Raw genomic sequence first — 23538 nt, 5'->3', positions numbered from 1 at the left:
AAAACCAGAAACCAAACCGAAGGGAACACATTTGAATCGCGCATTTCGTTCGCGCTGCTGTACTGACATTGGCAAGAGTGAAGGCGCTTCAGCCTATATTATTACAAAAGTTAAATGCATTATTTGATATAAAAATGCAGCATTGATATCTGCCTATAGATCTGTACATAATTGTTATATATATATATATATATATATATATATATATATATATATATATATATATATATATATATATATATATATATATATATATATATATATATATTTATTATATTTATTCAATCTTAAAGTATCGTGATTTTATATTCTTGGTTTTATTTACGTTTTTACCATTTTAGTCCATACATTTTGTCATTTAAATGACATTTAATATTTTCTTCCAATGTTTGGACGTCAAACGTTGTTTTTTTTTGTTTTGTTTTTTTGGTCCAACTTTATTGATCAATTTTAGACGGACAATTTCCAGCCAATCCTGTGTCGTAATATCATCGGTAGGCGACAGCCCCAACCAGACCAGGACTGTGTTGCGGTAGGAAGCGGGACCCTTGAAAACAAGGAAGTGTGTTTCTGACAGCTCTCCTCTTTATGTCGTCTCCTTTGATGCTTTCATAAATTTGAAAGAACGTATGTAAATACCATTAACCTGGCGCTCCTTTCGAGGTTGTTTCAGCGAGTCAACTTTGTCGACCCACTAGTTAGCTCTTTACTTGTCGACGCTTAGCTTGTTAGCATTAGCTAGCAGGGGGTCGGCAAAGAAAATGCCCCCGAAGAAGCTAAAGTCGACCGCCGCCAACGTCTCCAGCTCCCTGGACCTGGAGTCGGAAGATGTCAGCCTGGAGACCACCGTGCCCACCGCCGAGGATGTCTCGTCGTCGGACGAGTTGCGGCCGGGCTCGCAGAAGGTCATCCGACAGCTGATCGAGAGGAAGGAGCTGCTGCAGAACGTCCAGCTGCTGAAAATCGAGCTTTCTCAGAAGAACCTCACCATAGATAACTTGAAGGCCGACTACCTGTCCAAGGTAACCCAAACAGGTTTTTTTTTTTTCGGTCTTCTCCATCCCACTTGCTTCTTTAGTGAATATAAAAATATGTACACAAACCTTGTTCTGCGGAGTTGCCGCAGCATTGGAGAGTGTGCACAATTGTGCAACCTTTAATTACCCTGGTATGTTATAGTAATGCTCTGTTGCTGTACACCAGGTGGAGGAACTGGAGGAGAAACTGAATGACGCCCTCCATCAGAAACAAGTGCTGGCGCTGAGGCTGGACAGTGAGCTGAAGCTCGCTCAGGAGGAAAACAGGTGTGCGTCTGCGCAATACAAAGACAACAACGGTATGCTATCTTAATACATTGATGATTGAATACAAACGGTGGTTTTCAGGAAGCAGCAAGCTCTGCGCAAGAAGGAAGTGGATGGCATCCTGCTCCGGCAGCAGCAGCTGGAGGAGGCCAACCTGCAGATGCGGGAGAAGGCCGGAGAGCTGCGCCGCTCTCTCCGAGACTTGGACATGTCGCACGAGCGCTACCTCGAGCTTCGCAACCTCCCAGAAGAGACCATGTCCATTCAAGAATTTGTTGCTGTTAGTTGCTCGGGACTGTTTTTATGATCCCCCCCCCACCTAAAACATGTTGTTGACTGTTTCCATTATGTTTGCAGGTGCGCTTTTATGAAGCGGTGACTCCCTTAAGGGCTCAGGTGGCTGAGCTGAGTGTGAAGAAAGACACCTTGAGCGAAGACCTGGAGACGCAGCGGACACAAATGAAGGCCCTGATGGAGGTACCGCACTGTCGGGATTTCACAATACCAGAAATTTAATATAGTAGTTGATGCCGATACCATTGAAATTCCACAATTCTCGATGCCATTTCGATATCACGGTAAAAATAGAAAATATTATATATATATATATATATATATATATAAATATATATATATATATATATATATATATATAAGATCACAATATTGTGGGAAAAAAAGAGCTCATACTTAAAAAAAAAAAAAAAAAGCACAATATTGTGCTGTTGTACATAACAGCAATGCATATAAACCACCTACAATCTCTAATAACAATATTGAGGCACTTCCTTGCTAAATCAAGCACACATTGATCGTTTCACAAGCAGATTAGATTCCCCTTCATCTGACAATTAGCATACATTTTAAACATAGAAGGCCAAAACATCCCTAATGAAAATTAAATTGCACTAATAAACTAGCCACTAGAGGGTGCTAGAACTGCACAAATGGAAATCAACCTGACTTTTTTTTTTTTTTTTTTTTTTTTTTTTTTTTAACAGATGTGTTCTTTTTAAATATTGTGAACATGACGACGGCGATATTGTGGCAATTTCAATATCACGATATTGCCAATATCGTTACATCCTTACTCATTAGTGATGCAATTTTTTTTGGGGTGTTACACATGTTGAAAACATTTGCACTACATACATGCACGAGGCATGTTAAACAAGGCACACCAGAGATCCATTTACTGCATTTGCATTCAAGTAATTACAAAGTCACCTTTACATATGTGATCACAACTTAGTGCCGTTTCTAGTTGAGATATTTCCGTCCGTCTATAATCTACACGTTGTCATCCTCTGATATGTTTGTACCTTTTAAATGTGTTGAGAGCTACGAGGAAGAGCGCCGTCTACGCACGGAGCTGGAGCTGAGGAGCCAGAGACTGACGTTGGAGCTGGCTGACACCAAACAGCACATTCAGGATGGGGACTACCGCCGGGAAAACTACCCCAACATCAAACGGTGACAGCTTTGTGCTTGAGACCGAAAGTTATGAGTCTGACAAGTGGATGTAATAATGTAATTGACATAAATTGTGGGGCAAAAAAATTGCCAAGTTCTCAGAAAGGCTTATGAATCTTTTGGTTGTTACTGGAATTGACCTATATTTCACCCAATTATCATTTGATACCACTTTATCTATCGGGTATGTACGAGTTAAGTTGACGTGTGTGTATCATGTTGTGTTTGGCAGTGAGCGTGACGCCTTGGAAGCGGAACTGAAGGAGGTGAAAAGAAAATTCGAGACCCTTAACTTGACTCACGCGGCCCTCGGCAGGGAACAAGAGACCCTCGGCAAAGAGGTGGGTCACCCAAACCAACACATAATACGCATAGAGGACTGCAGGATTTCCCCCCAGACAACAACACACAAACAAAAGTCGACCCGGTAAAATATTTGAGGACTATTCATCGATGAGGGTTGGGAGGATTCTTAGCCTTATAAAGGACTTGGGGTCCGCAAATCCCTGCATGGCTGTCCTGGTTGGCTGATGCAAAATCCTCACAGTAACAGCCCCACTTCGCTCATCGCCATTTAGCTCCCTCGCTAATCAGAAGAGGAGGGGGGAGGAAAGACGAGAAGCGGCAGTAAAACAAGCCAAAAAATTCAGTTGTTTGGGGTAAAGGCAGGGCGAGAGACTCGTTGATCTCCTTCGCTCTGCTGCCACCTGCTGGCCGTTTGTGTAATAACTACCATTTCTGCAACCGTTCTTTGCAGTTGAGAGGCTGCATCAAAGCCTTCTGTATGCTTAGCATGAAGAAAAACAAAAACAAAAAAAACGTATAAATACGTCTTTGGGACACTTAAAACATTAAAAAAAACGTATTTACACGTTATTGGGAGCAAATGAGTTAATACCTTTAAAAAGTAATTTTTCTACTCGCTGTCGACTGATGATGACATCACCTGTGCTGAGGAAGTAGGTAACGCCCCATCCTGGCTCACTTGTTTTCTGAGTTTGGTCATCAAACTGAGCCATGATTGGCCGTAGCACAGGTGATGTCATCATCAGTCGACAGCGAGTAGAAAAATGACTTTTTAAAAGGTATTAATTGTGCATGAAAAATAATGAAGTTACCACATTAATTATAGGCAAGATAGCAACGTTTACTGCGGAAAATGGTTCAATGAGTCAAGTATTAAGATTATGAGGAGCCCTTGAAAAAATGTCTTCCCTGTCAGGGATTCCCAAATGTTTGTGAGCCAATGCTGTCGTTTCACTGCCACTCCTGCAGTGTTGTTTTTTGCCCTCCAGATGGCGACGTTGCAGCAGTCCGCCACACTGCTGCAGAAGGACAAGGAGTACCTGCACAGGCAGAACATGGAGCTGAGCGTTCGCTGCGCGCACGAGGAAGACCGCCTGGAGCGCCTGCAGGTCGTTTCAGTCTCGCACGCCGCCGACGCCGGGGGGGGCCTTACGTAATCAGGGTGTACCTGTTCTAGGTGCAATTGGAGGACACCAAGAAGGCCCGGGAGGACGCCTATGAGAAATATGTAGCATCCAGGTTGGCATCTGCTGCTTTTGGCCTCCAAGTAGACACACAATCACTTGTCATGTTTTCTTTTTTTTTTTCTCTTTTTTTTTGCTTTCCATCGCAGTGATCACTACAAGTCCGAGTATGAGCACAAGCTGAGGGACGAGCTGGAGAACATCCGACTGAAGACCGGTCAGGAAATCGATCACTTGCAGAGAACATCCAGGGAGATGTACGAGAGAGAGAACAGGTGACCAAGACGTCATTGGTTCATTCTCCGTGTTTGGAGTCCGAGAGTCTGAGCTGCTTTTTTTTTTTTTTTTGCGTAGAAACCTGCGCGAGGCCAGAGACAACGCAGTTCTGGAGAAGGAGCGGGCGTTTGCAGCCGAGAAGGATACTCAGTCGCGATATGACCAGCTTCTGGAACAGTACGTTTGACACCACCATACTCGTTCATTGCTGATCATAAAATAAAATAAAAATGAAACAATAATAATAATAATAGTAATAATAATCGACACAAAATGAAGCAGTCAAAATGCTATTATAACAAACAAAATGATTCAAGAGCATGACCTTGTGCTATATATACACATTTGTCCAATAATTGAGCTTTTATACATTTTTTTTTTTAAATACGAATGTACTGAATTATGTAATCCAGATTAGGGCTGCACGATAATTGGAAAATTATGCGATATAGTTGCTGAATATAGCGATATTGATATTACGATATTTAAGGTGTACCTGGAGAAATTACATTTTTATCAGCTAATGAAAGAATAACATTTTGTCATGCATCAAAATAAGCAAACTCAATATGATTTTAGTTAATTCTAATTACCTCTTGATAATGGTCAACTATTGGATGGCGGTGCACATTTTAGTTAGCGGCTGACTGGACAAATTCAGATAAAAGCATAAAATTCCATATGTAACTTATTGCACGTCTTTGCGATACACATATTGCATGGGACAATATCGTGTTATTAATTAATACTGTGCAGCCCTAATCCAGATTATTCACACTGACTGACACCTTGAGTTGAAACGCATCATTCTTTTTGCTGAAAATGATGCCGTCACCAAGATAACTTTCAATTTTCATTTGCTATAACACGGAGGTATTATTTGAACACTGTTGTTATGATTGTGGTGTGGAAATACCCTAAAAGGTGTTCCAAATAAAGTGTGGTTTTATTTCACGTCATCCAAAGTGCAAAACGCTCGAAGAACCTCAGTATCAATCACTGCACTCCGAACTACAGGCACATAAATAAGCATTTACTATTATTATTATTATTATATTTTTTTTTTTTGCGCCATCCTAATTTGGATCCATGTCAAATTGTCCACCTTTACCTTAATTTAGTTTCATGAACAATTTACAGAGCGATTAAGGATAAAGGAAACAAATGTCAGTCTTATGGTTAAGAGGGCAACAAAACGGATTCTCGCTTGGAAATGTGGAAACGCTGACATTGAGTCAATTTACTTTTCTTCTTCTTTACTTTATGTATTCACGTCCTGCCTCAGGATTATTGCACACGTGCAAATCTTACTCAGCAAATTACAATGAAGACGCATGCAGTATACTTACTTACTACTGTGTGTATATATAGCGAAATGTAGGCATGTCATTACATAACGTGAAAACATAAACACAAGCTTAGGCGACAATGTGCAACATGACAGGTTGATCCTGCAAACGGAGGAAGGAAATGAATAAAGGCAGCAACTGTAGTTCTGTTAGCGAAACAAGCTACAGTATGACGAAAACGCGAGGCGATTAATACCTCTCAGGATCAATCGAGAATAAAAGCAGAATATTTGGTGCCTCTAATGTCTCGTTAAATCAGTCACGCAAAGCACGTTGGCAAACGGCAGGCAGCAGGCCCGCTCGTTCGCCGCTGACGTGAAACGCCGTCGTGAAGCTTGTGAGAGTATTTGCCTGAGGAGGACACTTAAACTGTCAAGAGGAAGCCAGTTAGTGCAGTTTTTATTTAATTTTTTTAATCATCATCATCATCATCATCATATTTCCCGTTCATTTAAAATGCCTTAATTGTTGCAACGTCGCGTAATTAGCGAAGCAGGCTTCCAAAATGCAAATTTGCAGCACATTACTATTAGGAGCGGCTGACGTGCATGCAGTACCTTAATTGATGCATGCGCGATGTCTGAAGGCTGTCATTAAGTGCGTGCCGGCCCTTTGATCTACCGTTTCTTACTGACGGTGAGGTTAAAGGTCAAACCGAAGTCACTTTAGTTCACTGCGGGGAGGGAAATCGAGTGGGCTCGTACAGTTCTTGAGCCTGTCGTCACTCTTCTCTACGCAAGGGAAGGGAATACTTTCAGTGCAGGTAAACGAAATGTCAATGAAGTGGATACACAGGTTGACGTCTATATGTCTCTTTTATCATTTAGTGTAAAAGCACGTCATTGTTTGCTTGTATGTAACTGGCTTAAAGGGACGCTTTTCTAATTTTGCAATTTTCAGCAGTAAAAAAAAAAAAAAAAATTGTCTATCATGAATTTGATAACGTCGTTATTTTTTAACACGTTTAAAAGGGCATTTTGCCACTTGCGGAAAATGACACCACACGTTGAGTGCTCAGGTAACAGCCAATCGCGGCTTACCTGACGTTTACAAGTCGAGCCGTGATTGGTTGTTACCGAAGCCCTTGACAGAAGGTGGCAAATTGTCGTTTTAAAGGTGTTAATTATACACAAAAAGTCAAATTCATTAGAAACTAAACATCAATGTTTTGCTGCTGAAAATGAGTAAAGTATTCCTTTAAATGAACAAAAATACAAATTGTAGAAAATAATGATTTTTTTATTTTTTTTTTTAGCGCAATAATGATCTGATATGTCAACTAATCAACTACTGTAGTTTTAAACTGTCCACAACTTCTTTTGGAAAACAAGTTACCGTAGTTTTTTTTAATTTATTTATTTTTTTCTCAATTTTTCACACTTTGCCTCACAGTCAGACGTCCTGGGTTCGAAATTCAAATCACAGCTCAGGCTTTGTAGAGTGTGCGTGTTCTCTTCATGTTTATGCTTTTGGGTTTTTTTTGTTTTTTGTTTTGTCTTTTCTTTTTTTTCCTACCTTCCTCCATTCCAAAAATTGGGCACATTAGACTCAAATTTGTCCTTTGGCATGAATGTAAACGGTTGTTTGTCTGTACGTGCACGCTGATTGACCGGCGACCAGTCCTCGCTCGAAATCAGCTGGGATAGGTTCCTGCTCGCCTCAATAGAATAATTCGTGCGGAAAAAAAATGTGGTCCACATGTATCATGCATACTTTTGTTTCATATTTTATATAGAATAAGAAATGTGGTCTGAGTATGTAAACAATTTAACGTATCTCCAATATTTTTTTTCATATTTGACATGAACTATAGTATGCGAAACGGGTTATAAATGACGTACTGACACGCAGCAGCAGTGTCCCTGTCTCCAGGGTACTACTTGCATGCTTGTCATTTCTCCAGATCCAAACCACCAGCTGTTGGTCTTACTTTCCATACACACACACAAGCATGTACATTGACACGCACACGCTCACTCTCCCTTGCACTCTCTCTTTGCATTCCCGACCGCGCATCGCCAGCCAGCAACGACAGATGCTAGCCACAAGCCCTTAACCCCTAACCCCACGCATGCCCCTATTTTTGGGGGCAAAGAATGAGGCGGACGAGCTTGAAATGGCGTCAGACGACGGTCACCGGCTCGTTGGGGTAAAAAAAAAAAAAAAAAAACGCTTTTGAGCTCGCAGACTGACGGAAAATTCCGTGATTCTCCGCGCGGGATTCTCCGCGCCAAAGTCTCGTTCGCCGGGATGAAGAAAAATAACCTGACGCGAGGAGCGAAGATGATTCACATGAAGTCAATTCCTTGCATCTCGATTGCAGGCCGGCATCAAATAAAAGGAGGACATAAAACGTGGACCATGTGCACTTGTCCGTCACGTCGCGCGCGCACGCGCCAACCCCGGAGCGCTCGATGGATGATGAAATCCTATCAGGTCAGCTGTAATCGGGAGTTATTAATATTGTCCAAAGCAACGTCTGCGGCCCGAGGAAGCAAACGCACATTCTCCCCCCACCTCCGTCTGCTTTTCGCTCCAAGAGCTGCTTTGTTATTTTTAAACTGCGGCATAGAGCGCACGCTGTTCCGGAAGTTGTGGGATATTTGGTGAAATTTCAGGATATACCGAAAATGCATACGTGTGAACATGAGATGACATTTTTTTTTTTTTTTAAATGTTGGTGTCCCAACTGTTCAATGTACTTTTTGCATAAAAAGGAATCAAATGGCAAAATTTACAAAAGGTTTTTGAGCCAATATATTTCCTGGTTCAATTAAAAGTGGTGTTTATGCCGTTCACACATGAAAGTACCTGGCAATTGTCAGGCTGTAAACAGGAAGTCTAGAAAAACTAGAATTAAAAAAAAAAAACAATTTCGTGAACAAAATAAAATCAAAAATAAATTTAATGCATGAGCCTTTGGGGATGATTTTAAATGTGATTTGAAGTGGATTTGTTTTAATATTCACCGAAATAAAGACATTTGAAAGTGTGTCACGCCGAAGTGACGTCATCTTGCAGCAGCCAATAGAAAAGCACCTTCAGATGACGTCGCTCCCATGGTGTTTTTTTTTTTTTTTTTTAAATATTGCGCGCGCACATTAAAAAAAATAAATAAAAAATTAAAACTAATACTGAAACTAAAACTAAACAAAAACTAATCATTTATTAAATAAGTAAAACTAATACAAACGAACAGAACCACCCTGAAAACTAATTAAAACTAACTACATTTAAAAGACAAAACCCAAAACGAAATCTAAAATGAAAAATTCCCAAGCTATAATAACACTGCTGGCTACACCACTCGTAACTCAAAACGGTGTCACCTGAGAACACAAGGCTCCCGCCATTTCGCTCTCATTAAGTTCCTTGTGCCGACTGCCAAGCGCAATCACAGAGCATCAAACGAGGCCAAGCGTGGCCGCGGGCGCTTGCTCGTCTTCTTCATTCTGACATTTTAAGACTCGGTTGTCCTGTTGAGCAACACCGCACTTGCCAAGTGGTGTGCTTTCAAAGAGAATCGGATGATTACTACGAAGTTATCTGGTGACTCACTGTGGTTTATTGTGTCTGTGAGACAGATCGATAGTAGTTTTGGTCATTTTACAGCAGACCATAGGACTCTATTTTACACATTTTTCCCATGTCATTGGGTCTGGATAATGATTTTGAGAAATAATCTCATTGTAGTTAGATTATTTTTATTTTTTTTCAAAATCATTCAACCCTGGCGTCCGCCCTTCAGCCAGCCGGCCAATCACGGGGCAGCTATTGAAACACTTACTGCACATTCCTATCAATGGACAATTTTAATCAGTTAAGCTAGCATGCATGCTTTTGGAATTTGGGAGCAAGTTTGAGTACCTGGAGAAAAAAACCCAAACAAGCATGGGGAGAACATGCTGTCAAGATTAATCGACAAGTAATTGGTTATCATATTGATCGACAGCTAATTTAATAGACCAGTAATCGTTTGGAGCCATTTTTTAAATTTTAAAATTGTCCAAATCCTCTTGATTTCAGCATATTAACAGTAATTGTTCACGGATTTCTGTGGTCCTTCATGAAAGAAAACTGATTATCTTCTGTGTTTCATTAAAATAAGACATTTGCAGACATCTGGTTTTACTTTGGAAAAGCAATGACCAAAAAACGGTAATATAACAATCTCCCTGATTTTGCAAGGCCCACGGAATATTGTTATATTGCTATAAAAACATGGGGGAAAAAATGTATATTTCTATCTGTTTCCGTTTTGCATCAATTAGCATTAGAATATAGTTAGGTTTAATCAATATTCACAAATCTGGTTGATCTCTTATACTCCCCTTCCACCTGCTGGCCGTTTTCGTAATTACTCCAATTTTTTTCACCCGTTCTCAGCAGTTGAGAGGCTGCATCAAAGCCTTCTGTATGCTCTCGCATAAAAAACAAAACAAAACGTATAAATACGTCTTTGGGACACTTAGTACAAAATTAAAATAGAACGTATTTATACTTTTTTTTTTTTTTTTAGTACACAATCAGGGGGGAAATGCAAAATTAAAATGAATCCGATTAGTTGATGAATCGATTGAATAATCCAATCGATTAATCGATTCTAAAAATATTCGATAGCGCTACAGAGATCCAAACCCCGAATCTCTGAACTGCAGGGCAGACGTGCTAGCCACTAGCGCACCGCGCTGCCCTAAGAGATTATAATTCTGCACATAAAAATGCTTCCGTGCTTCAAAGTGGATCATAAAAAGTCCATTGAAGTTCCTTTCATCGTTCTCCTTCCACTCGGGCAGGTTTCGCCAGCTGCAGCTCGGCACCGACGGCAGGGTCGCCGAGTTGTCCAACCAGGCGAAGCTGCACTCCTTCGAAGCCGAGCGCGCGCAGTTGATGAAGGAGGAGACGGACAAGGCGCTGGCCCAGTGCCAGGTAGAGTGTGAGAAACTGCGCAAAAAACTGGAGGTAAAAAAAAAGAAGGGATTTTTCTCAGATTCAAAACATGTTAAGAAGTCAAGTACGTGACTGCAACGTTACACAGATGAGCTGCCTTCTTATTTTTGTCTGCAAGTTATTCTCCGTCAAACACCGTTGCTATGTTTTTTTTGTTTTTTTGTTTTTTTCTGCCAACCTGTCAGCAGGCCTTCGTCATCAGGCAAAATTCTTTCAACACTCTCACAACACTTTAGTTTTAGTCATCACACGGCACCCCCGCTTGTTCCTTAGTTCTTTTGCCTTACGCACTTGCCTCCCAGCGGTTCTCGGGGAAAAACTAATTAAGAAGGAAAAAACGTAATGAAAGTACCGGTATATTAGCATCAGCGCAACTGTTTTGCCATGTTTGTGAACGGTATTTCTTTTCCATACAATTGACTTCCAAACCTAAATATTCGGTAACGACTCCATGAAAATGTATAATAAACAGTATCCGTTTCGTCTTTGTTTCCACCTCTGCGGCAGGTCCTCACGCAGGAGTTTTACAGGCTACAGACGTCATCGGAGAAGCGCGCCGCCGAGCTTCACGCTCAGAATGCCGAGCAGGCGTCCCGACTGCAGACCTACGAGAAACTCGAACAGGAACTGGACCAGGTCACCATGCAGGCTGCTGAAAGTGAGGCCGCTCGATGGTTGTCATATATTAGGGGGGAAGAAAAAACAAAACAAAACAAAACTATCCTCCTTCTTCTGACTGCTACCTTTGAAGAATGAGATCCCTTTGATGCTCGGGAATCTCTCTACGAGTACAAACCATTCCTTGTACTGTAAGATGTGACTATAAAAATGTCAGGGAAAGCCTACTAGAACAGCTGAACTCACTTGGGGTTAATCAGAGGCACTTGTATCGGTATTCGGTGTGTGCTGAGTATTTAACATGAGTTTAAATGTGATTGGTTAATTCTGAACATAGCCACATCCCCGGTTATAAAGGGTGTGCACACTTGTGCAACACATTATCTCAGTCCCCCGAGAGAGATTTTTTTTTTTTAAATTAATGAGTTGTGCCGGTTAGAGGTCACTGTACAGCAAATGCTGGGGGGGGGGAATCTTTTATTACAAAAACCTGGCATTTGAGAAGGGGTGTGTAGACTTTTCATATCCATTGTGCGTTAAACAAATTTTGCTGTTGAGCTTGTATTTGCTTTTGGTGTGGTTCCAGTTGAGAATGAAGAGGAAGCAGAGAGGGTCCTCTTCTCGTACGGCTACGGCGCCAACGTTCCCACCACGGCCAGAAGGAGACTTCAGCAGAGGTACGAAGTACCAACCCTGAGGAACGCCGCTTAGAACATCCACACAAAGAAAACAGCAATGCACGCAGGCAGTAACACATTGCGCATTGCAAGGACAGTCGAATTTCTTCTTCTCCCTGTTGAGACTTGTTCTTTGCTTGGAATAAACGACAAAAAAAACAAAATACATATTTTCATGTTGAGATATTCACGCAACAATTTGAACGCACAAGTTTTGTACGATTTTAAATTCAAGGCACGCAACTCACTTGACAACAAACAGCAGATTGGCCGATTCTTCCAAAAGAGGCATCAAGCTGCTTAATGCCACTCCCAGTTGGTTTACTTTCAAACTATTCATAAAACAACACACTTACACTTTTAAAACAACCGCATACCTTTGACTTAAGTCAAAGTATTACAAAGTCGGACGATTTTTCAACCTTTTGTGAAGTTAAACAAATAGGACAAAGTATTGTAAAACAGTCAAATGTGGTGCCTGTATGTCATAATATTTATCATTATAAAAGTACGGAAGCATCTTGCATTCACTTAGGGAAAAAAAAACAAAAAAACATGTTTTTCTGACAAATTCTTTGGGGGAGCTTTGTTTTTTTGAGTAAGTTTTTTCTGAATATTTTTTTTTCCTGTTTCACAGAAAAAAATATTCAAGAAAAACAGGGAAAAAAAGTACTCAGAAAAACAGGGGGGAAATATTATTCAGAAAAACAGAAAAAAAAAGTTATTCCAAAAAACAGAAAAAAAAAACTTAATAACCTATACACGCCAGTGCAAGCCATTGAAGTCACAGGGCGGCCATCTTGTTACTCCCACGTCCTGTGACTTTAACGGCGTGCACTGGCGTGTATGGGCTATCGGCTATCCAGTCATATATACAGGTCAGTGGTCTGCAACAGGTCACTTGGAGTTCAGAGGTCCCCCCAAAAAATTACTCTGAAAAACAGAAGTTGGTGCTCTGTTTTTTGGGATATTTTTTTTTCTGTTTTTTTTTTATTATTATTTTTTCTGTTTTTCTGAATAATTTTTTTCCCCTGTTTCACAATATTTTTTTAATGACAGAAAAAAAGAAAAAAAAATACTCAAAAACACAAAGCTCCCCCAAAAATTAGTCAGAAAAAGGTGGGTTTTTTTTTTTTTTTTTTTTTTTTTTTTTCCCCAAGCGAATGTAATACGCTTCCCTAACAGCTGAGTAGCATTTCCATTCTTTTCTCAAATGACATCAGTAATTAAAGATCCGTTTGTTTTTGTTTTGAATTACGGAAAGATTTAAACTTGTCTTCTGTAAAAAGAACGCTTTTCAAGATGGAAGTTCATCCATATAACATAATAATAACATAATAAGTGCAACGCTGCACACATTATGCTGAATCCCTTTGACGTTTGAGGTTTGACCTTTTTGTTTTGCAAAACTCCAAATAACTCAATATCATTGCAGTCGCTCCAAACCAAATGTGCGGCCTTGTGTGTCGTCTTAGCAACTCTCGTCGGCTTGCATCACGCTGAGAACGAGTCGTATGTATTTATTTTCGTGTCATTTCTCACGGAAAACATGACTTTATTCAAGCCGAGTGAGTCGCTCCTTTTGTGTGCCAGGTGACAAATTGCTTCCTTCCACTACTCGTGTTTGCAGTGGCATTAAACCTGCCCGGGTGGATGACAGCTTTCATACCAGCGCAAATTCCTCTTGCTTTTCGTCGTGTGATATACTGCCATCATCATCATCATCATCATCATCATCTGCACACGCTCCTCCTTCTCCTGCAGTCAAGTGCTACCTGCCGTGTTGCGACTTGTACTGCATGTGTGTGTCCTGTATGTGTTTTTATAGTCCACGTGCACTTTTTTGATAGTCAACACAAGCGGTGGAAAAAAAACAAAAAAAACAACTCATATTGATCTCATCTGTCATGGTTACGTAACCCATAAGGGAAATATTGAAGTAACACTAGTGGTAACTTGCAGTGTTTTGGAATTTTCTCCTCACTCTTTTTTTTTTTTTTTGTGTGTGTGTGTGCGTGTGCGCAGCGTTCACCTGGCCCGCAGGGTGCTGCAGCTGGAGAGGCAGAACACATCGCTGAGGAGAGACTTGGAGAAGCACCAGTCCCAAACGGGCCAGATATCCGAGGAGGTAAACGCGTGTTTGCGTTTGCAACTTTCGCACTTTCGTGTCCTCACATGCACTCCCATAATTTAATGTTTTCTCTCAACTTGGGCATCTCGGATGTTCCCCAGTTTTTTTTTTTACGAGAGCCCGAATGATTTACTACGAGTGTTTTGACGGCATAACAGTTAGCGCGCACGCTGCCTCCTGCCTCCTCATCACCCCGCCCACCCTTTTTTTAAAAAGAATTTAGTTAGTTTTAATTATTTTTCACAGCGGTTCTGTTAGTTTTTATTAGTAATAGTTTTATTAAAAATGTTTAGTTTTGTTTTTGTTTTAGTGAGTTATTATTATTTTATTTTATTATTATTATTTTGTTAAGTGGATCACTTGTGTGCAATATTTAAAGGGATACTTGACTCATTGAACAATTTGTCCAGAATGAATTTGATAACTTCATTCATTTTTCATGTACAATTCGTACCTTCCATTTCAACCATAAATCAATCAATCAACCATAAACGCTCATGTATTACCAAAGACTAAAACGAAGGACGTTTTTGCTCTCATTATAATTAGTTTTAGTTCGTTTTGTAAACATAAAATGTAGTTTCAGTTAGTTTTTAAAAAGCAGTTTCATATTTATTTTATTTTAACTTTTGTTTTTTTGTTTTGTTTTTTTGTTGAGTTATATTGATAGTTTCGTGACTTGAAATAAATGGTCCTGTCACAAAAATCCCAAGTTTTTAGGGATGCACGATGATGCTATTTTCAACCGATACCGATAAACCAATAATTTAGACGTGCCGATGTCGATAACCGATAAGTAAGCCGATAATTGTTTGCAAAATTAACTGGAATACAAATATACTTTCGAGTCCTACTATAAGTCTAACAAATACATTGAAATATTGTATTAACTGTGCACAATGTTTCAATGTATGTAAAGCATCATGAAGCTGAATTTTATTGATTTGAGCCACAACCACAACAGATGGATCAACATGGCATCTCTATAATTATTGCTAGATTTCTTTATCTGGTTTATCTCTGTATGAAATCAAATTGGCAATAATTATCGGCAGATTTCTCTATTATCTGGTTTATCTGTTTGACGTCAAATTGGTCGATAATTGCCGATAATTATCGGCCACCGATATGATCGTGCATCCCTCCAAGTTTTTCTTGGGGCAAACACAACAGCTTAGGCGACAAAGTGTGAGAAAAGCCCGAAGTCGTAGTTGCCTGTCTGTCACACTTTGTTGACTCGGAGGGAAATCAGAGGCCACAAACCGTGACGGCCGCGGTCTTATCCTCTCTCAGCACTTGGACGCACCAATCACACGGGCTTATGTTTTGTTGTGTGACTGTGCATGTGCAAAGCGGAGACTTCAATTCGGCGACTGCTCGAAAGTTTTCGTAAGGCTGAAAAAAAAAAGCCAGATTGGCAGCGCAGGTGTCCAGTTGACTTCACTTTTTATTTTTTTTTTGTTAGCGTGTCTACTATTTTGAAAGCTTTTTGAGCCGCACGAGAGTCAAGATGGCTGAGAGCGAAAAAGGCGGAGCCCCAACTCGAGACTAAATAAACCGGCCATTCACCTGTCAGCGAAGACTGACTGGCATTCATCAGAAATACCTTATGATTCACCGAGTATGAAAGGAGAGCGTGAAAAATTACAGTCTCGCTTCCTAGAAAAGCCGAGTGTGTTAACCACCCACGCAGCCGCCGGCCCCTGACTAACTTTACTATTGTCCTCAACCTCCCACCCACTTGGATTTGCCCTCCTGCCCACTTTTGCTCGCCCTCTTGTGGGCTGTAAAAGTGGCTTAATGTGTAACAAACACACTTTATCGGTTTAACCCCCAGATTTGAGACCAGATAGTCCGTGAGCACAAGCAAGAGCATTTTTATATTTTATAGGTCTTACATTGAGTCACTTTTAAACCTTTTGTTGCAATGACAATATCAGCTTAAAGGATATTGTGAACAGTTTCAAAATAAAATAAAAAACAACAGGATGCACAATAATACACAATAAATTTCGCTAAATTTCATCACTGCTCAATCTTTGTCAATAGAGGAGGGAAGAAATGCGAAAGATGGCGGACATGCGCAGCATTCGCTAATGCTAAACGCTATCTTGGTTGACTGTTCAACAGCGCTAAACAAAAGACTACATTTCCCATGATTCTTACATGCGAAAGCAGGAAGTAGCTCTTGCTCGGAACGCAAACATGAATTGGGAAGTAAATCGGAAGGAATTTAACAGTTACATTCCCTTTTAATGGGTTTATCGTATGAATTGCGTAAAAAGCTGTGTGATTGACATGCACATGGCAAAGAAGACGGGACGCTGGGACGGGACCTGCCTAAATAATGGGACAAAACAAGGAGGTTGGCGAAATCGGCCGGCATGCGGGACCAAAGGCTCATAAATTGCGACTGTCCCGACCAAATCGGGACATCTGGTCACCCTTATACATTAGCAGCGTTTAAAAAAAAAAAAAAAAAAAATGGCGATTTTTGATTTCACAGAGCTCAATTCTTGTACTGGTTTAATATGCGATTTCCATCAAAAACTGATGTTTAAACATTTTTTAAACATCAATTTTTGATGGAAATATTCAACAAAACGTGGCTCCCAGTTAGAAGCCAGAAGTTTCAGGTAATTAATTACATTTTCATACAACTTTTACAGCGTGCAATACATGTACACGTTTACTTATTATTATTTTCTAAATTTGAGTAAAGAAAAGCAAAAAAAATCGCAATAATCGACTCTCATCGAATGTGTTTAATGTGACAGGAGAACATGATGTTGCTTCATCTATTTGGAGCCATTAGATTGGGAACTGTGACATCATTTTTCAAATAACGCATCAAAGGGGAATTGAGTCTTGTAATTCAAAACCCTCCAAAAGGAACTGTCCCGGGACGGGGGCAGTTTAGGGAAGGGGGATTCCTCACCGCTCGGGCCGTGGCCCAGAATTATGCAGCGTTTGGCAGGATGTGAAGCCAAACATGAAAAATCCACTCCAGGCTGTTCACCTTATCAATCATTTTAAAGGCCCTTGTGTAATAATATTTACACAAGACCCCGAGAATTAAAGCTGAGTCCACACTTCACATGTTTCTTTCCACATCCACTGTGCTAGTTAACAGAGGCAACGTTCCAAGTGGACGGCACACAAGACAACGTTTGCGCGGCTCCAGCAGGAACGTTTCGCGATTTGTAATCCTGCGTTGTTTTTTTTCTCCTGCGCAGTTGTTAGCGGCCAACCAGCTGCTGGAGCGGACGCAGCAGCCTTACAGCTACCTGATCGAAACGGTGAGACACAAGGACGGACAGATCAACACCCTGAGGCAACGCGTGGCTTCGCTTGAGGATGATGTCACGTACGCATGCGCTCTCACGCACACACATTACCATATAGTGACACGACAACTTTCATTTGAAAGCCGTTAGCTTCATTTCATTTGCTGCGCTGTAAAGGACTGTGATTGGCAGTGCTCCGTGTCTCTCAACCCTTGGGTGATTTACCTTTTATTTATTTATTTTTGTCTTCCTTCATGGCTTTGACAACTTAAAAAATCCATGTTGGTGTTTTTCTATGGGTGATTTTAACTGTATGAAAATCAACACAATATATATTTGACGGAAAGAGACTTTGAACACATTATATTAACTCATTCACTCGCCGCCATTTTCACATTTCGCAATCCCGTTCGCTCCCGACTGTTTTACTGAATTTTGACAGATTTTGCAAGGCCCACAGAATATTGTGTTCAATTGCTATAAAAGCATGGAACCTATCAAAAGAAAGATTAAAGTCTCTTCTTTCATCAGGAAAAAAAAAAGTATGTTTCTATCTGTTTCCGTTTTGCAGCAATTAGCATAAAAAAAATAAAATAAAATAAAAATAAAAAAACACAACATATAAATACGTCTTTGGGACACTTAAAACATAAAAAAAAACGTATTTATACGTTATTGGGAGCAAATGAGTTAACGGATTTTGCAATGCCCACGGGGGGGGGGGGGGGGGGGGGTGGGGGTCCACTATTTTGCACGCCAGTTCGCTATTCATTGTGAATGGTGGAATGTCACACGGATGTGTTAAAAGTGGCATCATTTGTTTTGAATGCTCAACTTTTATTTAGCCTACAATTGTGGCTGCCAGCGCCAACGCCGATTTTTCCAACTCGACTCGGCTTCAACATGTTCAACAGTTGTCCGTGAAGCAGCTCGTGTCACGTTTGATATTTACGCGGGGTCAAAGTCCATACATGTCTTCCTTACTTCCATCATTAGGACGGTGACACATGAATGCCTCCGAGTTTGTTACCACACTTTTTTTTTTTTTTTTCTGCGCTGCTCCTGATCGGACTCCACCCTAATTCAAAAGGGAAAAAAAAAAAATCAGATGAAATGAATGTGGCGCAATTGCGGTTTGTTGAGTCAGTCTTAGTCATCATTAGACCGTCTGACTCGTTTCGTGAATTGAAGGAAATTGCATGTTGTTTTTTTAATATTCCGTCTCTTTGTGTTTCGCCAGTTCTCTGAGGAAAGAGAAGACGGCTCTGCTGCAGGTGAAGAACAACATGGCCGCCGATCTGGAGCGGCTCCTCAGCCATGGGGAGGTACATGCGATCGTGACGTCCCTTCTTTATGGCGAGTTTAGCAAATTTTGCAGGCGTGAGGGATCATGACCTGCCATGAATATAAAAAAAAAAAAAAAGTACTATCTTAAATGATTTACCCTCCAAACAATGATCGACAAAACACTGGAATATCTTTTCAAACTCACTTTACAAAAAAAAAAAAAAAAAAAAAAAAAGAGCGCCTTCAAGTAATTCTCAAAAGTGCGTACTCATACCACTAGTGTTACGTGGGCTCCCTCTAGTGATACATGAAAGTATCACTGCCCAAGTACGATTACGGTAGTTGTATTTCAGAGCTGTTTGTTTTTACATTTTTATTTGGGTGCAATTTTTATTTTACTTATCTGCGTAATAGATTTTAATTGGATCATTGTTTAAGTAACTTAATAATTTATTTAAACGTGTTTTTCAGACTGCATAACGTTTACGGTGGTTTACTTGATCTATTCTAAAAATAACGTCTTCTTGTCGTAACATTGGAACTTTATTTCCATGTAATTTTCTCCTCCTTTCACACAATAATTTGACTTCGTTTTTGTAAATAATTACATTTAATTTTCACATAAGAATACAACACTACATTTGACATAATGTTTTTTTTTTTAAACAGAAAAAAAAAAATTGCTGGCAGATCCTCCTTGCTTGCGTTTATCTGACAGACGTCGTCGGGATCTGCTCGCCTCGTCGCAAAAGCTTCGCGTTTCCATAGAAGGCCTCAAACCAACAAAAACAACCGATGAAGCCAGTCGTGCCTGTTTGCCTCTTTTTCAGTCTGCAGGAGTCTCTTCGAAAACAAACGTTCAGGCTTTTCACACCAGACGGGTTCTCGCTCTCTCTCACCGTGTTGCAACAATTCCTTTAAGATTATGTGTATGCGCGTGCATGTGAAAACAGGTCTCAACACCCCCCCACCCCCCCCCAGTACTTGCCGTTTGCTGTACGAAGTATGTGCCCTGTCATAGACAGCTGTTCGTCCTGCCTGCCTGTTTGAGATGCCACCGCAGTCTGTGTGTGTTTGTGTGCACGCGTTGCTGCGTGTGTGTGACATGCCAGGGCTCATGTCCTCAGGGGTGATAAATAGAACAGCGAAATGGCTCGGAGTCCTCCCCCCATCACACACACGCACCCCCCCGCCATCCCTCTTCCACTTGCGAGATCCTTAAAGCTCGTTGAGTCTTGGGGGGTCGTCCTTAAACGAAGAGCTGCTTCGAGACCGGTGATAGAGATCGTCAGGTGTGCCGCAGGAAAAGTTATCCAGTTTTCAGTGATTGCTCCCAAAATGATTCACTAATTACCGTACTACAATGTGTGTCCTTGTTGATCCATGTCAGTGACAGGCACAACAATTTAAGTGCGCTTTCACTGGATGTCACAACGTACAATAAACTTGCGTAGCCACCTGTTGCCAGTCATAAAACAGAATAATACATTTGTCTTCAACCAAATAGGACTAGATTTCAAACTGAAAGTATGTTTTTTTTGAGTGAAATTAGACATTAAAAACATTCAAATGACAAAATAAGCTATTATTTTAATATGTCGCTGTGATACAGTACATTTGCAGACTCACCTGCAATCGATAAATATATACAATATTGAGTCAATTTAAAAAAAAAAAAAAAAAAGTTTAAAAAAGACAATATTATCAGGATATTGTGGGGAGGTTGGCAATATAAAAAAAAAGGTCACAATATTGAAAAAAAAAAAACTATTATGCTTTTATACATTACAGCAATGCATATAAACAATCTCGAATAACACTTACTTGCTACACATCGAGTTCCTCCACATATTGACTCGTTTCAAAAGCATATTATATTACGTTCGCCTTCATCTTACCAGTAACGTGGATTTGAAACATAGGAGGGCCAAAACATGCCATGTGAAAATTAAACTACACTAAAGAACTAGCCACCAGAGGGTGCTAGAACTGCACAAATGCATTTTTTATTTTTATTTTAACAGATGTGCTGCTTTTAATATCGTAATGATGATGATGATATATTGTGGCAGTTTTAATATTGCGATATCACGATATTGCCGTTATTGTTACATCCCTATTAATTATTCCTTAGCACCTGTACTCACTCGGTTCCTCAGTGATCACACACAGTTCTCAGAATTTTTTGCTCTAAGCTGTTAATTTTTCATTGCCAATTTACTGTAAAACCGGCACATGAAACGAAAGACAATGAAACATTGTACATTTAAATGTTTAGCCAAACCAAACAAATTTATCATAACGTACGTCTGACAGCTTTTTGATAGCATACAAACGCGAAACGCCTTTAGACGGTTGGCGGAAATTAGCAGCGCATGCAACAAAAACACAAAAACTCTATATTTTCATTTTTATTTATTTTTTTTTATTTTTATTTTTTAGGTAATGTGCATGAGATTTTTCCAATGTAAAAATATGTGTCCTAGCCAAGTAGTTATGATACAGAAGAATCCACATTATGAAGTCTAACCCGATGTGATCCCGCACGCAGGAATTAGCCATGATGAAGCAGGTCCTGCTCAGCATGCGCTCCCAACGAGAAAACGCCGCGAGCCCCTCGGCGGCGGACCGAGCCGACGACCCCCCGGGGGCCGCCGGCTCGGGCCAGCGGCGCGCCAAGCGGGTCAGCGGGCCCGCCGAGGACGACGAGCAGCCCGGAAAACCCAAACCCACCGTCTTCGTAAGTGTCGGGCGGGGGCCGACGCCCACGCGCGAGTGAGTCACACCTCCTCAGCCGAGACGAGGGAATCGCGCTCGGTTGGCAGGGAAGGGAGAAAGGAAAAAAAATAATAATAATAATTTGTCAGTTAGGTTTCATTTGCGCAACTGTTGCCAGAGAGTCACGAATCGGAATGGTGACGCTAATCTATCGATATTCTCATTATCACTCCTGTTGTGTCAAGTGGAGGCGAGACGTTTATCACCTTTTCATCTGTATGATTGTGAAAATGAGTTTGTATGACATACAGGTGCATCCTAACAAATTATATAATGCTGTCGAAAATGTAGTCTTTCAGTAAATATATATATATATAAAAATATATATAAATATAAAATATATATATATATATAATATGAAACTACTCACTCTAAACAGAAATGAATAAAGTAGAGAAAATACTTGGCAGAAGGCCAATTCCTATTCAATTTCTATAGCATTCCCACATATGTTTTTGTGATTTATATTCTCCACACTTTTTTTTTTTTTACTCCCACATAATACTTCCAATTTACACTGTTCAAACTAGCTTCAAAAATTCACACCCTGGTCTGATACCACATTACTTAACAGTATTTGCACAATTCAACATTTAATATCAACTTTCCCCCATTCATTTTCAATGGGACAGACACTGAACTTTTTCTAAGTATCACTTTCCACGCCCACTTCCATACATATAACTTGTCATTATTACCAGGTGTCTTACACTGCTCGGTGGCACAGGTGGTAAAGTGCATTGTCCAGTAACCAGGAGGTCATCATTTCATAATTTATCTCTCAATTTACTTCATAAGCTTTCCACATGCATTCAAATCGTAGCATTCAGCTTTCAGCATTCCCACGCAATTTCTCCAGAAATCGCACTTAGTCTAGTAGGATTTGATTTTGTTGTTTGCGATTTCCGGAGATGGTGAATTTGGGGTTTTGAGATACGCTCATCAATATTCTAAAACAATATCAATATGAGTTTCGCTTTTTGTTTTTGAGTAAGCCAAACAATCTCATTGATCCAAAGAGCCAAACAATAAGTGCAAATGCATTGAATTGAACTGCTGAAATTAAAATACATTTCCCCTCGCTTTCTTAATATATGTACCTGGATATAATATGAGAGTAAAAAGAAAAAAAATCAAAATAAGAACAAATATTAGGCAAAGGCTTGTTTCTGCAGCAGGTGTTAATCTGTGGAATAATTTTGGTACTGACCTGAAAAGATGCAAGTCAATTGCTGAGTTTAAAAAAAATGTTTAAAAAGCAAAGTTCAAATTTAAATCAGACACGAGCTAGTAAAATTGTAGAAATGTTTTTTTTGTTTTTTTTTTGATGTACCAGTATGAGTGTCATGAAATTTGTTTATGTGAGTATGAGGATATGCCTATGAATTTCATGTACATATGTTATTGGCAAATATACATTTATGTCAAAGCGCAGTTGTATACACAAGCAGGATTACACATTTTTCTTTTATGGAAATGTATTAGCTTATTGTATTAATAATGAAAATAAGTCAAAAGAGACAAAGAATAAGGAGAAGGACTATCAAGTTTTCAACTTCTCCCTATTAGCTTTGAACATGTAAACTAGTCTATCACTAATGACTGCATAAGTTTCTTCTTTCTTTTACATTTTTTAACTGCTATATGTTTGTTTATATGTTCAATAAACGCGTGTAAAGAGGTGTTCAACAATAAAATATCTACAAAATACAGTATAAAAAGAAGAAAAGTAAAAACAACGTAAGATGATATAGAAAAAAAAAGTTGAGTTTCCAAACGTCATGTTCTTAATCAAACGTTCCCTCTGTTTTGTTTTCAGACAAAAAGAGAAGCTGCTGATTGGTACCAAAGACTCCAGCAAAAACCCAAATAGTTTTTTGTTTTCTTGTTATTATCACATTAAAAATGTTTGACTTGG

The 23538-nt window shown here is 39.9% G+C and overlaps 1 protein-coding gene across 2 annotated transcripts; it reads left to right on the top strand.

Moving 5' to 3' along the window:
- Positions 1-476: 476 nt before the first annotated feature.
- Positions 477-23537, top strand: pibf1 (progesterone immunomodulatory binding factor 1). Of its 2 annotated transcripts, none has more exons than XM_077494381.1 (18): positions 477-1022; positions 1204-1304; positions 1386-1584; positions 1662-1781; positions 2644-2777; positions 3010-3118; positions 4073-4192; positions 4261-4322; positions 4417-4542; positions 4622-4720; positions 10689-10854; positions 11350-11500; positions 12047-12137; positions 14163-14265; positions 17505-17635; positions 18796-18880; positions 21394-21617; positions 23440-23537. In XM_077494381.1, exons 1-18 carry the CDS (start codon positions 762-764, stop codon positions 23531-23533), a joined length of 2376 nt encoding a protein of 791 aa, XP_077350507.1. In that variant the 5' UTR covers positions 477-761; the 3' UTR covers positions 23534-23537. The 2 variants fall into 2 exon arrangements, with proteins under 2 accessions (XP_077350507.1, XP_077350508.1); XM_077494382.1 differs by having other exon boundaries at positions 478-1022; positions 21394-21582.
- Position 23538: the final 1 nt, after the last annotated feature.

The sequence above is a fragment of the Festucalex cinctus genome, chromosome 14, assembly GCF_051991245.1.
Source record: "Festucalex cinctus isolate MCC-2025b chromosome 14, RoL_Fcin_1.0, whole genome shotgun sequence".
NCBI lineage: Eukaryota > Metazoa > Chordata > Actinopteri > Syngnathiformes > Syngnathidae > Festucalex > Festucalex cinctus.
Note: the sequence above shows the minus strand (reverse complement) of the source record. Positions and strands in the feature narration are given on the sequence as shown.